Here is a 16783-nt window from a genome sequence, read left to right as displayed (position 1 = left end):
TTATAACCAGTTGATATTCCTGTGAAACAACAATACACCATCACTGAGCTATGAAACAACAGCAAGCTCAAAGCGCTGCATGCCAACCTCCCCCTGCTTCACTTTTATAAACTTAATGAATGTAAGTGTGTCTCTATTCTGAGAAGACACACACACACACATACAACTGAAGTTCATATCCGTGGTTGCATGGGTTGAACTGAGTGTTAGGACTTGTGTATTGTTTGTATTTGCAGCAGCAGCAGCAGCAGCAGCAGCAGCAGCCAGGTCTGCTTTTTGTTTTGTTCCAGAGCAGACATACTGTCCTCTTCTAAACTTTATCCTCCGTGTGGCTTACACTCATATTCCTACCCTATCAGCTCTGATTGCATCATACAGAGCAGTAGATTACATATATTTTACACCATCAAAGTATTACCAGCTTCTTTTGGCTGATGGCTGGGCCAAGCTGTGCATATGCTCCACGATTAAGCATTCTTAAGTGATTTTTCATAGCCCGTTTCATTTACCCATGTTTAAATGTGCTTTGCCTAAGCCCATTGGCCTCTTATGTCAACATGTGCTGAAGAGATGGCATTAAATGGATTTAGGCGACTGTGTGTGTGTGTGTGTGTGAGCCAGAGAGAGGTCAGACTGTGTGCAGGCTTTAACTTGTGATTGCGTTGTTTTATGCCTATGAATGCAAATTTGCAATTGAAAATGTTGTGTGTTGCTGTGTGTGTGTAAATCCCGGCTGCAGGCTTGTATATCTGTGCATATGTGTCTCAGGGATAAATGTACATGTGTTGGTATATACATATACATATATATATATATATATATGCACACTATAATCATGCCTGTCTGGATTCTCGGGGGTGTATCGTTGTAGGTCATGAAGGTCTGGCCCGTAAAGCCAAATCAACCACCTGGTCCCAGATTGGGCCACAGTCTGGTTTCATTCCTCTTCCTTCATTTGGGAGTGAATTGGATTAATCCTAATCCCGTAGACACCCAAAGAGATCAATACTAAACTGCATTTAACTTGATTTGTCTGTAATCTATTACAAAGACGCTTACCATTGCATTAAATGTTCTTTCAGAAAGCCAAGGCAACATTAATGGCTGCATTTTGCATTGGTTTAAGCCTTTTTACCAGTTTTCATTACAAATGCTTTATAATCCAACTTCAACATAGGGGACAGACTCATTTGACCTGATTTTAAATGCTAGTTTCCCCTGTATTTTCAAGCAATGTTTCACTTTCCTCATGAATATTTGCATATTAATTTGAAATTTTCACACAACAGGATGATTTGAAGGGTAATCATACCAATACCCGCACATTTATAAATACACACACACCGTGGTTAATTGCCGGTTAGATTTCTAAATCTCGGGGTGCAGCCTCACTTGTTCAACTCAAAGCAGGATATCTGTGAGACATGTGTACCAGCCCCCCTCCGTTTCCGTTTAATTGGTTTCATAAACAGATTAATTTGAATTTGCTAATCAGCGTTTCCATGCAGCTCCTGAAGAGTTGAACAGGATCAAGTTTCTACCACAAAAAAGCCTTAAAAAAGAGAGGAGAGGAGAGGAGAGGAGAGGAAACTAGATAGAAATGCAAGTTAAGGTGAGGTAAGGGAAAGAAAGCAGACAAGGAACTCCTTTCCTCTTGTTCCTGTCATCGACATGACATTATATACTGTTGTATAACAGGTGTTGATAGATCGTATTATACTTATTCTGGCAAAGGACACATGGAAATGTCACGCCAATAAAATGCAGAGCATTGATAACAAATGTAATGAGATGGTGTTTCCCCAGTAAAAACTTGACTGGAATGAGGAAAAATACCACAAGTTCCTCCAGAGGTTTGTGAAGACAAAATCAATAGATCTCAGATCATCAGATTAAGGCCACTATGTAGATTACAGATTAAACAATACTGCTTCAATTTATGTTCAGTGTTTAATGAACACCTTTAAACATTTTAGTAGTTTGAAAGGATTTGTTTAATTTATTAAAACCATTAAATGCTATGTCTGAATTTATTTAAGCTGTTTAACCTTAATTAATGAAGATATATATATGTATTTATTTAACACATTTAATTCTAATTAAAGGCACTGATTTACATCGTGTATGTAATGTAGTATACGTGTTATTTTTAGTTGTAAGGAGACAGATGACTCCTCAAGGTTGAACAACAAATTTGAATCACAACATTAAGCGGAGAGTGTGTGTGTGTGTGTGTGTGTGTGATGATGTCATTCCCAGCGGTGCTGAGCGAGAGGCTGATTCTGCTGTCCTTCCTGGAGCAGAGCCAAGTGGCTGCAGTTTACCTCAACAGAAAGAACCAGGACTCTGCAGACGGTGGCAGGCGAACAGACAAACTCTCACCCTCTGAAATCAAGGTACAGTTGAAGACACTGAGTGTGCACAATGTGTGTGTCTGTGTGTGTGTGTGTGACAGTGAGTGAGTCTCATATCACTGTCCAACGCTTCTTCTTCATCTTTCCCTCCTGATGGCCAACATTTCCAAAATGTCAGTCTTGTACGTGACAAGAAATACAAAAAGAAGAAAACAAGAAATACAAAGACATATAAGTCACATTTTCTATACAGCAGCAGTATCACAGTCTGTTAATCATTACCAATTCATGGAAGAGGTATTATTTTTTTTTTTTCCGTAATGAAACCATTAACGACTGAAAGTACCCACCTCTATGTTTGCTGCAAAACCCGAGTAAATGAAGAATTTAAAGAGCGGATTAAATAAACGTGCAGTTACTTTAATTAGAGAACTGAACCCAACATAATGTGAAACTGTGAAGCCTCCATTCCTTTGTTTCCGTTCAGTAACTAGTTTCCACAATCTCTCACAACTAGGTTTTACCCTGTTTCCTCGCATTAAGACCCTGTTTTAGTGATTTTGTTTTGAAAGTTAAAACACCTTTTTCTGTCAAATGTGTTAAAGCTGGAGCAAATGGATTGTTTTTAGATTCTTAAAACATCTTCAATGATCCAAAACTGTGGATATCTTCTCAGGTTGCCCTGGGAATGCACAGATAATAAATAAATACAACTTTTTTAGAGCATTTTTTCCCACTTTGGTGTTTTGACAGCTGCTCTCTGTGCCTAAGTGATAATGTGGCTTCAGTGTCAGTTTTGGGGAAGCTAGCCAAACCTATACAGCGGAAAATGTGCATTTCTTCTATTATTTAATCAGTTATTATCAATTATTCATTGACATCCCCACTTACTTATCTAATATTTAATTATTATTATTTTCTATTTATCTTTGGAACACCTGCTATCATAGTAACTTTTTTATTTTGTGTCTGTGTTGATTTTGATACCCCTACAATCTTATACAGCCTAATACAGTCTTTAAACGATGGTCTAGTTTGTCTTTGTATTCTTTTGAACAACAGGTAGGTTTGAAGTTATTATTGTGCCTTATTCTCTTCATGTTTCCTGTCTCTGTCTATTAACCTGACACAAAGGTTCGTGTTAAGAAGAGCAGGTTTTTTTTTGCTGATAGTAACTTTCGCCTTTGCCCCAAAAACAAAACCCACTGTGTCGTCCTTCACTAGCTGGCTAACCGCTAACCCTGGCATTATCACATTAATGCGTCTCCAGAAGTGAAGTCCTGATAAGACACACACACCTCCACACACACACATTCATTCATTCAACCACCGCCACTGTCAATACATGTGCATGGAACCTGCAACACACACACACACACACACACACGCACACACACGCGTGTGCACATGCATGCTCAGCTACCCAACCCCCACAACAAACACACACACACAAGCACATACACATTGCCCTGGTCCAGTGGGCTAAGCTGGAGAAGGGAGAGTGGGGAACATTGAGGGGGGTAAACTAATCCAGCCCACAGAAAGTGGTTTTTGATTATTGCTGACCAGCAAACGCCAGCAGAGGAAAAAATAAAAAAATAATCTAGAAGAGGGGAAAAGATGAGTATGGATGGGGTGATGGAGGAGGGTGTGTGTGTGGGGGGGGTGGTGGTGGTGGAGATGTGTGTTATTAACCCAGTGATATATTTTTTTCTTCTTCTTTTCCATTTCTCATCTGTTAGTGATCTCCCATTTGGCTGTTTGGGGCGATTCTTTGTTCCCTTTATCATCACATGTACGTCCATCATTTTCATTCGTCTCCCCCAGGGGGCCGAGAAGGGTAGACATGGACCAATGAACCTGAAATCTGCTCTACTCGTATACAGTACAGCTTGTCAATACTCTAATTTCTACATGTTCCTGGGCTTTTAAACCTTTGCTACACTGGTGTGTGTGTGTGTGTTTTTTTTTATTATTTAATTTCTGAACACATTCCTCTATTACCACTTTTGACAACACACTGTACCTATTCAGTGGGGCTTTGATTTTACATCTGACTGCTCTTTTCTGGGCTTTCATACATTTATTTTGACACAAACCTCCCATTATGTATGCCTTTGTTTTGTACTTCATTCATCCCGTCTTTCAAGCGGGATTTATTCCTCTCTTTCCATTTCCCTAAAGCTTAAGAGCACAAAGGCGGCCATCACCCCTCTTCCTTCTTCCTTACCCTTCTGTTCAAATCCAAACAATCAGATTTTTCTTCATTACCAACCTTTATTCCTCTCTTTTTTCACTCCTTCACCTTTGCCTTCCCTTTATCTGTAACATCCTCGCCACTTCTCTGCAGCATGACGAAGGTCATGGACACACACACGCGCGCCAATGTATGTTAGCCATTGACTCTAGTATGGTTCATTGTGTTAGTGAGTGTGACTGGAGATAAAGAGTGTGTGAAAGGCCTGTGAATATTGGTGTGTGTGTGTGTGTGTGAGCAATTTCACTTTTGGAGAGAGCACTGTTTGGCAAATAATGTGTGCGTGTGTGTATGTTTGCTCTTAGTATGTCCGTAAAAAGTGTGTGTTTGTGTGTGTGTGGCCATTTTTATTTATGTACACGTGTGCATACATGCATGCAGTCATGTATGCATTTGTGTGTGTGTGTGTGTGTGTTCCTGTCCGAATGTGTGTAAGTGTGTGTGCACGCCCCAAGCGCCACGAGAGCTCATTACCGTGCGTCTCTTTGTTGTGGCCTGTAGAGCGTGGCAGACCTTCCCAAAAATATGCACATCACTAAAACAAAAAGCCCGACAGAACAAAACACACAAAGACATTAATAATGGAAGATAAAGAAAAAAAAAACCCACCTAAGATATCAACACAAACAGAACCAGGGAAGGACGGGAGAAGGATATTTGAGGCCACAGATGCAGAAGTTTCAGAGCCCTCAGGTGTTCAAACAACCCAGAGAGATGAATTCAAATAAGATGAATCACTCAAACAGTCTGATAACTTCTCATTTGTCATACAATGTATTTTAACCGTGTGTCTACCACACTGGACCGTAATACCCTCTGCTCTTCTGACTGTATGGTCCGTTTTGTGTGCTCTTGTGTGTCCTTGTGCAGGTGTTGTGTGTGGAGTTGAGCGCGCAGGGTCGCAGGCTTCACAGACACGTGGCTCTCAACCGTCTCCAGGATGTGGCGCTCTGCTGGTGGAACCTGGACGAGCCTGGTGATGAGCTGTGGCCCTGGACTCCCACAGACGCACACAGGAACAACCTGGTCCTCCTCAGCTGCTCACCTACTGAAGGCCTCAAGGTAAACCGGTGCTGTGCAGTACAGTGTAGTGTTTTTTTCAGTTTCTGTCTCAGCCGTCATTTAAAGCAATTCCTTTATTTGTTGAAATGTTCACTCCCTGGTAGCCATCAATACGTAGCCAGAAGTTAAGGTTGGCAGACAAAGTGCAGCTGAAATGAACAGTTCCATGACCCCACATCTTCCAGTGTTTTGGGGGTGGAGCTTTTATGAGGATTGATGGAAGGGGATCGGACGTATTTGTTGCATTTTGTTAAACCAGAGTCAGTTATTTCTAGCTTTTCCAGACTTTAAATACATGCACATCAAGAAGATGTAGCATAAACTGGGCGTTTAATTGTTCCCAAAGTTTAAACGTAAACAAATACACAGGTCACACAAATTAATCCTATTCAATAACTTGTGGACAATCCTTTCCAGCGTTAACGTTAACAGACATTTTGAATCTTCCTAGGCGTTGACTGCAGCTCTCTTTAGCTCAATGTAAAGCCACTCAGTCTGACTGAGATCACGTGACAGTCTCACTCAGTCAAATATATCCCACCTTTTGACCTTAAACAAACTCTTGGGGTGCTTTGTCTTGATAGAGATGATATTTAAAAAGCTGTCATGACACACGTGTCTAAGTGTAGACATAGCCACTGTGTATCCATGGGGAACAGATTTGAACCACAGATGAACCGTTTACCTGTGCAAGCACATAAGCGGGGTCAATGGTCACCAGAGTCTTTCATTCAGCTTATGTGTTTTATTGGCTTTTGTTGACCTTGCCCATTTGGACAGTCTTTTTTACTGCAGGAATATTTAGCTCTGCAATAACATTATGAAAACCCCCTTTGGTGACCTCAGTATCCTGCCAGCAATCCATCCATTTATGGGAAATAGCAGATTGCCCCCCTTTCTTTCCCTTGAGAATCAGTTGCTGTGAAGGACCTAAAGTATCCACTACACAATTGATTGTAGGATCGCTGTAGGACTGTTTCAACCCTCATCTTTGAAATTGGCTCCAGGCAGTGGCTTATGACTGAAAGTCATCTGATTAGGACGCGTCCTAGACACGTGATGCCCTCCTGATGGCCACCTCTGGCACTACCACCAGGAGATCTGGAGACCAAGGCTGCTTAGCTTGCATATATCCATATCTTCTGGCATGGATTCCAAGGCTGGTTGTATTGTCTGTATTTTACTTATTTTCTGTGTGAGGGTGTAGGACTGCTGAGTGATCACGTGACCATGAGCCATGGTCACACTCACTCTGAGTGAACTGGATGCAGTGAATAGGTGGACTCTCTAGTCAGTGACATACTTGATAACGGCAGCTGGCACATCATTAAAGCTGTAAGTGTGTAACCTTTAAACAAATATTCACTGCATTCAAACAATGTCAAATGAGTTCATACAACGTGGATTAAGCCTATCAGCTCCATATGTATATATATATATATATATATATGTGTATATATGTATAATATTGTATGTACAGTGCCTTGAGATAAAGAATATGATTTGGCACTATGCAAATAAAGTTGAATTGCATTGAATTGAATTACATATAGCACAACCTTTGCATGTGTGCAACAATGTATACATTTAAAGTGATGACCACTGTGATAATACCAATAGTTTACTGTGTCATATTTTATCCACATATCAAATATCATATATCTACAATTGAAGACAGTTGATTGTCTTGTGGCATTACATTCTGAAAAATATTGTTTACTGTCCATTTGACTGTAAATAAAAAAAAAAAAAAATTATGTATGACAGATTCTACAGCGATCAGCCAAGCTAAATCATATTAATCAACTGTTTATAATCACATTGGTTTGACACAGAGGACAAAAAAAGTGAAACAAGGACACAGAACAAAGCAATCAAATCTCAACTTTAAGGTTTTTCTTTAACACCATTCAAAAGTGTTTGAAACCATGTATCATAACTGAAGCGGTTTGACACACACACACACACACAGTGAAAAGGGTGACAAAGCTGCGTGTTTTGAGTGGAGTCTGTGTTGTTGTGGATAGGATTGGGGACGGTGTGTTAGTCACCTCGAGGGTGGCACCTCTGTGTTGCACCTCCATGTATCACCATATGAAATAAGCTGGGGAGCTAAGCTGCAGTACAGTGTGACGGAGAACACCTACGCATTCTCACTCAGTCACTCAAAAAAACCCCTTAATAAATAAATAAATGAATGAATGAAGAAAAAAAAAAACATGACCCTTTTCTGTGTCAACGTAGGCTTGGCCTTGTGCCGAAAGCAGATGAAAGAGCCCAAATCTAATTACCAAACCAAGCTAAACTCTACTCCTTATACGTGTACCTCGGTAAACATATGCAGAATATTCACCACACCAGAGAGAGAAGGGAGAGACACTGGGAGAGATGAGCATAACCAATTGGATGCTAAGAAAGCAAATTCACGCAGGAGAGAGTGAAGGAGGGATGGGAGACGGAGGGGCACATGAATATTGAAATAATCAAAGCAGATGCTGTTCCCTGCTTTTCCTGCTTCTTGTTTTTGGAATGTTCCGCACATCTATCTCACTCCTTCAACTAGTTTATTCTCTGTCTCTCTCTCCTTCACCCCTCCTTTCCTTCTCCTCCTTCCTTCCTCCACGCTTCAAGAACATTAAAGTCTCTTCATGAGGCTGCAGCATCGCGCTCTAATGAAAGCGTTTGTTGTCATTTTTCAGATGTGCAGTGTGAAATTAAGCGAGCAGTTTATATAAGAGCCATGGCAGGAATCAAACGCCGGGCACACATCGGGAGACGCCAGCTACTTCAATCACTTCAAGCTCATATATATGTTCCTTTTGTTCACTTCGCTATCTGCCGCACTAAGCCAATTTTCTAGCCAGTCTCTCGGCATTTAAAAAACTCTGATTTCTTTCCCTATGTGGTCTTAATTCATATCCCCCCCCCCCCCCAAACACACACACACACACACACACATGCACTGATAAGTGGTGCCACAGCATACAGGGGGGGTGGAGGGAAGGAAGTAGAGGAAAACACATACATAGTTTGTTTTTATGTAATCAGTTAACATTTTTAATGAGTCTCCCTTCATGCTTCCCTCTTTTAACCCCCCACTCTAAACAAACACACACTGACAAACATACACAAACAAACAAACAATCCATTTCCCTGCAATTTAATAATCTCAGTGAAAAAGGGAAAAACCTTTTTTTTATTGTATTTTAGCATTTTGTGTTTGTTTATGTCTGTGCTTGTGAACACATTTCTTTTGTTCATGTGTGTGTTTTTTAAAAAGATGCTTGGCATCTGTTATCTGCCACCAAACAGTTTCCCTGCATTTGTGTGATTCTGCTGTCATTTAATTATTATTGACTTGAGCCCTGTGCTATTTCTCTCCTGCAGAAAAACAAACACCTCAGCAGAGGTCTGAAAGATGACCCTACGTTAAATCATTTGCATTAAAAGAATCATATACAATTCAATATTCTATTCTAATGTTGCCTTCCCGTCATTTCTAGGATAAATGGCATGTAAAAGTTTCAAATGTGCAGTAAAACGTGTAGTAGAACGCACATGTTCAGGAGTGCACTGGAATCATAATGTGGACCGTGAATGGTTTGGCTGCAGAATCCAAAGTGCAGAATTACCCTCATGCCCCACTGCCCTGTAAAAGTCACACAGGAAATATGGCTGAAGCATTTCTCTGCACTCCACAATTATGTTCAGTGGCACCAATTATGACATTTAGTTTAATAATCTCACTGCTCCAGTGTTTTTTTTCTCCTCACATCACTACCTCAACTCTTACCCTAATTCACATACCTAAAACCCCCCCTCCCGTCCCCCGCCCCTCATCCCTCGTTTCTCCTCCGAGTCCCTTGGTCTCTTCCTCTCTAGCCGTCTCTCCCAGTCTTTCTCTGCTCCGTGAGCTGGAAAATTGGCTTCAAAAGGCCACTGCTGTGAACAAGGGCCAGCCACACAGTTGGGCCCGTCCGCTTTATCTTTTACGCCACGGACGAGAAAAAAAGGTGCTGGCTGAGAGAGAGAGAGGAGAAGAATGGAGAAGAATAGTTTTGACCAGTCACTGAAACCAATAACCAGGAGAAAGCTACTTACTCGAGGCCTCTCTGTCTCTCTACTCTCTTTGCATCTGTCTCTCTCTCCATGTCTCCACCCCTTCCTCTCATTTCTCGTCCTTTTTTCATCTTTTTTTGAATTTTTCTGCATCCTTCTCTTTTGCACTTTTTCGCTCGCTTGCTCTTTTGACCTGAATTGTCGTTTCTCTTCTTGATGCTCTTATGTTGAAGAGTTTGCAAACAAAGCTCCTCTTTTAAGGCGACTGTATTTCAGCAGGCCTTTCTCTGCTCTTCTTTTAAGATAACATAAGATAATCCCTTTGTTAGTCCCACAAAGGGGAAATGTACAAGTTAGGGTTAGTCCAAGATGTATTTCTATTAGATTTACAGGGCTCCAGATTGTTTAATTGGTTATAAAAAGTTAGAGACATAATGAACTGAGACAGCTGCTGCTATGAGATGAATGCAGAGAAAACGGCCATTGCAAAATTATACATTTTATGAATATCTAACATTTATTATTGGTGCAGCTGACTTGTAGTTTTAAAACTGGTCTGTCAGCTGCAGGTTAACTCTGGTAATGTGTGTGATATTTGACTGATATTCGTGTTTCAACCAACATTCAGTGATATGAGAGTTTGGAGTTGAAGAGTTTCAAACCCCTATAGACTTATGGTTTAACGCGGTGGATTGGTGGTTAGCACTGTTGCTGGGACCGTTCTGTGTGGCGTGTGCATGTTCTCCCACTGTCTGCGTGTGTTTCTTCAGTTTCCTTCCAGCATCAAAACATGTATGAATGTTGCATTCAGTCAGGTTGGTTCATTGTGGCGGCGCGCTCAGTTGCAGGGACTCTGATCAACCCTCCATCTGTCCTTCAAATTTTGTTGTGCAATAACAATAAAGATCCTTTTCTTTTCTTCCTTCCCTTACCTCCTAATCAGCTGTGTTGCCTTCAGGTGCATTTTGCTTTGCCTTTGCTTGGTGCACATGAAATAGAAAGTGAGGCACAGCATGTCTTTAGAGATGACCCAGAGTTGAGATGCAGCTGTGCTGGCAAGAAAACAGATGTTGTGAGTGTAAATGTGTGACTGTGGCAGTTTTTATGTATTTATTCACACATTTTCACAGTTGCTGCATCGGGACTTTTAAGTGCTGTACCTTTTATAAGAAATTATGAAGTTTAAAACATCTAGAACAAGACTTTAAATGCAATGAAAATAGGATTATTAAATGTTCTTAAACTGGAATGACAAAATGCAATAATCCATTTTCTGGACAACTCTCTACTCTTTCTACATGTAATGCTGTCCAGACTTGAATTCACACTATAGTCACATTTCTATGCACTGTTCGGTCAAGCTATGGTCAAGCTACTGTCCTTGTCCCAGTATACAAGCAATAGAGGGAAATTGATTTATTCAATGAAGTGTGTGTTAGTATTTGGCGGTTTATGGTTTAGCTGGCGAGTGCCATTACGAAGAAGGATCTTCCTTCTTCTTCATTTGGCTTCTCCTTATAGGGGTCACCACAGCGGATCATCTGCCTCCATCTTGCCCTTTCCCTTGTGTCCTTCTTCACAACATCCATGAACCTTCCTTCTACCATCCGTGATCTTTAAAATACAAAAATCTGTCAGCTGATGAAGCATAAACTCCTGTGTCCCTGCTGCTTCTTCATTATGCATGCAGTAGCAATTCAACTCCCAGTCACATTATGTGGCTGTGTTAGACCGACTCTGAGAAATTAGTACACATTAATTTGGACTAAAATGTTTACATGCGTTTTAAAAATGTCAGTTTTAGTTGGACTAACAATTATTTTATTTTATTTCCATCATTAAACATATATAGATATACGGATCATATGATTAAAGAGCTTTTGTATCTTCAATCAAACATCCACATAAAACACTGAATCAATACATCAGTGGCTGAGGCCCATTAACTTCTGTATTGTGGTTTGAAAATAACGTTTGTATATATTAATTTGAATAACTGTGCATATGTGGTCAGGAACATGGCTGATTCAGCAGTGAACTAAACTGCACTGACAGTTAATAATTGAGTTATGAGCAATTAAACTCTGGGGTTTGAGTGTTTGTTCCACATCTTACGTGAGCTTGTCGGTAATAATGTGACATAAATGAACACAAGATGAAGAACATATTTTGCTTGATCTTAATTAAACTTCTGGCTGTTGCAGGTTAAACTAGTCCAAGCACTACTTATTCTTTGCCTGAGTTTTTCCGCTTATTCTCAGTCCTGAGCTACACGGAGCTGAATCAGCTGCACCTTATCCCAGCTAGTGCCACAGTGGCAACGCGGGAGCAACAGACAGCAGACACTAGCAAGCTGGGCACAGGATGAAAGGCTGAGGAGGAGGAGGAGGAGGAGGAGGAGATGTGGGTGGATGTGGTGGTGGTGGTGGTGGGTCAGCGTGTTAGGAATTGAAGACGGTCTTGTGATTCATGTGACAGGACAATTCTGACTCGATGGACCCTCACTTTCTATTTGTTTGTGTGCAAGTTTATTTAATGGAAGTGTCACTTTCTATCTATCCAGAGACCCAAACCATGATAAGGATTCTCTTACCACATGACGTAAGCCCTCTAGCCTGCTGGCTCAAATGAACACACACACACACACACACATACACATACACAGCACCCACCCCCTGGGGAGCAGCAGGAGCTATAGCTCTGGGGGATTATGGGGAAGGGAAAAAAAAAGCTTTCAGTAGGACATTCGACTGCTTCTCCCTTCCTCCCTCTAAGTCTCTTTTTGGCAATGTCGGGCAGCTTTGCAAAAGGAAGGCAGGTAGGCAGCCTATCCCTCTTTCTGTCTACATGGCAAAAAGAAATGGGCTCATTTAGCCACAGCTGCCACAGTTAATGCAGAGCTCTGATAGAGGCTTTGGTAAAGTGAAAATCCCTCCTAAAAAATCTCTGTTAGTGGCTGTGGAACTCTTGGGCTGCGGTTGTCTCCTGTCATCCACTGTCCATTGTGGGTGTTTTATCGACAGTGCCACCTGTGACACAACCTTTCTCCCTCAGTGTCAGTGTCCATGTGCTTGGCAGGACCAGTGTGACCCATCCCACCTGTCTGATTTTGCTTCAGGATCCTGTCATCTAAAATCTCTATCAAACTGCAGGTCAAATGATGATAATAAACTTAATTCCTCTTTAAACTGGAAGAGCGTGTTTCTTCAGGTGTTGAGTAACTGACTCCTTACATGGGTAAATAGAAGAGTTTGTTTATCACCATGTGACACATAGAGGATGTGGTTGAAATGGAGCGCTTATCAATCGTCATGTTGATTGACAGCAGGATGTTGATGAGGAAAATGGATGGCTCTTTTTCTTCCATCTCCAGAGCGTGTGGGGTTTTTGTGCAACTCATTCGTCGCTCACTCTTTCCCCCCCGCATACACACTAGCTCTCTCTTACGTTCATTTCTGTTAGTTTATTAACAGTAAAGAAACAAGTCTGCTTCTTCCTTTTACTAAGTGGAAGACCATGTTTAGACAACACAATCAAGGGATTAAGTTCCAGTTGTGCTGCTGGCTGAATTCCACCTCTACCCTCTTCTGTGTCAATATGGGCTTTTATTTTCACTTCTGGGCCAACGAAAAAATAAAAAACAAAATAATGTCTCAAATCTAATCTGAATCTGTGAGTAGACTTTTGTTACCTCAGCCAATGAGGTAATGTTTCCTTTTAGCAGGATAATTCAAAAATAAATTGGCCAATTTGAGTGAAATTTTGTGGAGAGCTTGGCCAGGAACCCATGAAATATCATAGTGGGTCTAACTAAGCAGGTGGAAACAACAGTTTTATTCCTTAAACTTTATAAGATCGGGCAGTTTTAAGACTGGACCAGTTCAATCAGTTGTAAATATCCTGATTTATGTTTAACCATCATTTTTATGGGTGGTTTGAGAGGAAGAGACATCTGCCCTTGCTCATTTGGATCAGATCAACTTTGTAAAGAAGATGTTCAAGTGTGAACTGCTCTCACAAACTGCTGCCCTTTTCTCTGTTTACTAGATGTGAGGAGAAAAAAAACACTATATCTTCTACTTGACCTGATTGTATTTATTTCATGAGCAGGAGCAGCTAAATGAAACCACTGAGCCATTCAAATGAGATAAATGTAGGACTGACTGACTGACATGTGATATGCATTTATTTTGGAAATATGTCTTGTTGGTTATTGTCTCGAGAAATGACCAATTCAAATCACTCAATTTTGCTTTAAGGAGGAACAGAAAATTACAAATATTCATACTGTGGAAATGCAAGACCTTTCCTATAGAATCACAGTAAATCAGAACTGAATCAGCTCCAAAGTATTGTGATATACAGAAAATATACATTCTAATACAGTCAAACTGTAACAAAATGATATCGCCCCAGCTGTAATGTTTACTCTCTGTTTCAGGTTCTTAGCTCCGTCCGGACAGAAGGCCACCCGCTGGACTGCCGTTTCAGCCTACTTCAACCCTACCAGCTGCTAACACTGGAGCTACCAGCAAGACCCCCAGGATCCGGAGAAGGATCATCGGCCGACAACTGTGTGTATGAATGTGCACGAGGGCGCCTGCACCGTGTGTCTGTCACCCGCATCCCACTACCAGCGCCGCCCATTACCTGCACACATCACCCCTCTGAAACCATGCTCCTCCTGGGCTTAAGTGACTCCTCCTTGGTTCTGTACGACCAGCGACGAGGGGTCAGTGTCCTGGCCTCCTGCCCAGTGTCACCCAACCTCCTTGCCTGGCACCCTGCTGGAGCTGTGGCCATGGTGGGGGGAGGGCAGGGAGAGCTGATGTGCTTTGATGCGGGCCTGGCACCTTTGAACATGGCACTGGTAGCAGAGGAGGTAGCTGCCACCGACACACTGAGACTAGCTCAGCACCTGCGTTACTCAGGAGGCCTGCGAGGTCTACAGTGGGCGACAGGCCTGGAAGGAGGTGCGGAGGGGACAGATATGCTGATGCTGGCCTTTCATGGAGGACCACTCGCTGTCTTGAGATTCAGACTAGGTAGGTACATTGAATTTTACATTTTTTAAATGAAATTAAATGAATTCCTTTATAGCTGAATCTGGGCCACAATGGGTGCACATGCAGTACATGACGACTGCATCACTGATCTACTGTATCTTGTACATATTTGTGACATTATGTGACAGATAGAGACATTGAAACTGTGGTTAAAGATCATTTTGCTGTAAGCCATACACGACGTGGAAAGAAAATAGGTGAGACCTTAAGAGGATAGAGTCAGACTGGCAGCATGGCTTCTCTAATCTGTGAACCTATAAATAAAAGCAAGACATTTTGTAAGGAAGATGAGCTACACATGCATCCAGTGTGGCTCAGTCTTTATTAAACTGTTTTAAAAGTCTGAAATCCCACGGTGTTACCAACATATCGCTGTTTGCAACTTATAATTTGTTTGAAGCAACAAAAAAGCGAAGAATCCTCCGATGATTTTTAGCAGCTGGGGTCAAATGATAAGCAGTTGAAATCAGTTGTTGAGTTATTGTGTGAAGTGATGGTGTGCACAATGATGCACACCATCTTCCCTAGAATGAAGGTGCTCTCCTCCCTTCAGTCCCCTTTTCTGTTTTTGATCTGACACTCAGTATACTTTTACATCAGATTAGGAAAAAAATAAAATATGTGAATCCAACCAGAAGTCTTTTAAACTACATGTAAACATGTTTCTCCCATTGAAACTGTACCAAATAATAAGATTGGGAGGAGAATTACTATCGCGTGTATACGTTCAACTGAAGCCAAACTGGTCTAGGTGCTCTGAGCATGCTCCACAGTTCTTACCCTTGACTTTGATCTGGAAATAATAGAAGACGACAACAACAGCGTAAAACAGCTTTGGACTCATTGTGATGGTTAAATGGCTTGTTGCAGGGAGATGGGGGGCTGGCTCCACTTCCCCTACTGTCTGTTAGTGGAAAACCAGCCTTGCAACATCAGGGCTGCCGGCTAAGAGTCCTCAGAATCAGAAGGCCTCACGAGAAACGCGAAAAGAAAAGAAGTGAATAAGAAACAGAGAAAACTGAAATGACCATCTGACCGTAAGAGTTAACATCTGACCAGGTTTTGCGAATGGTAAGAATTGAAAAAACAGACAAGCATGGACGTGGCTCCACGGCTCTGTTAAAAACAAATGCACATGGGCCATGAGAGGGTGAGGATAAAAAGGTAGACAATGCATGGATGGATGTTTACAGTGGTGTCATTACATTACCATTACTAGACCATTTAGCGGACGCTTTTATCCAAAGCGACTTACAATAATAATTTTTAAAAATATGTACTCTGAAACTGTGGGGGGAGCTCCGTAGAGAAAAAGGCAAGAAAAATGTGACCAGACTTGCAAAGTTCTGCTTTATTGGGACGCGCTTCATTCAATAAATCCCTAGTGCTTGTACACCGGGACGAGGACAGTGTCTCCGTTAAACAATGTTATTGAGCGACATCACTGTGCACGTACTGAAACGTACTGACTGTGTCTGAACTCGGCTGCTGAGCAGGTCGTCCTCATACCTCTCCACTGAGGGAAGTTAATTTGTCGACGGGCTGGGAGGTTGGCAGGAGTCATGCTCTCAGAGGTCATTCAATAATTGCCCTAGGGCGCGAGCCCCCAGGTGCATTGTGGGATGCATTTTTCCGATAAATCGTTTACAGTGGCTGCGCAGTCCCTCGGGGGCCCCCAGATAAAGTTTGCCAATCAAAAATGTTCACGCGCACTTCTCCGGCACACAAACACGCACACACACAGTGACTTTGGAAAGAAGATGTGACGGTGGCACGCAGGTCTCTGCTGAAGTTTGGAAACAGGAGTGAGGGGGTGGAGGGAGGCATTCAACTTAGTGTGTGTGTGTGTGTGTGCACAGATAAAGGAGGATGGGTTGTTTTCCAACAATAGCTTCCTCCTCTCTGATCGTCTGCCAAGGTTTTGATGAAGAAAGTCACTGCACGTCTTTTCTCCATGATAATTCTCTCCCCCCCTCCTATTTCTG

The 16783-nt window shown here is 41.8% G+C and overlaps 1 protein-coding gene across 4 annotated transcripts in view; it reads left to right on the top strand.

Annotated features, from left to right (window-relative positions):
- The window catches only part of wdpcp (WD repeat containing planar cell polarity effector), a 78320-nt gene that overhangs the window by 36126 nt on the left and 25411 nt on the right, over nucleotides 1-16783 (top strand). For all 4 annotated transcript variants that reach the window (XM_058652013.1, XM_058652012.1, XM_058652014.1 and 1 more), the window contains 3 exons: nucleotides 2260-2396; nucleotides 5482-5673; nucleotides 14174-14777. In XM_058652013.1, the coding sequence (XP_058507996.1) occupies nucleotides 2260-2396; nucleotides 5482-5673; nucleotides 14174-14777 (933 nt within the window). The remainder of the gene's footprint in view (nucleotides 1-2259; nucleotides 2397-5481; nucleotides 5674-14173; nucleotides 14778-16783) is intronic.

Source organism: Solea solea, chromosome 15 (assembly GCF_958295425.1).
Source record: "Solea solea chromosome 15, fSolSol10.1, whole genome shotgun sequence".
Lineage (NCBI taxonomy): Eukaryota > Metazoa > Chordata > Actinopteri > Pleuronectiformes > Soleidae > Solea > Solea solea.
Note: the sequence above shows the minus strand (reverse complement) of the source record. Positions and strands in the feature narration are given on the sequence as shown.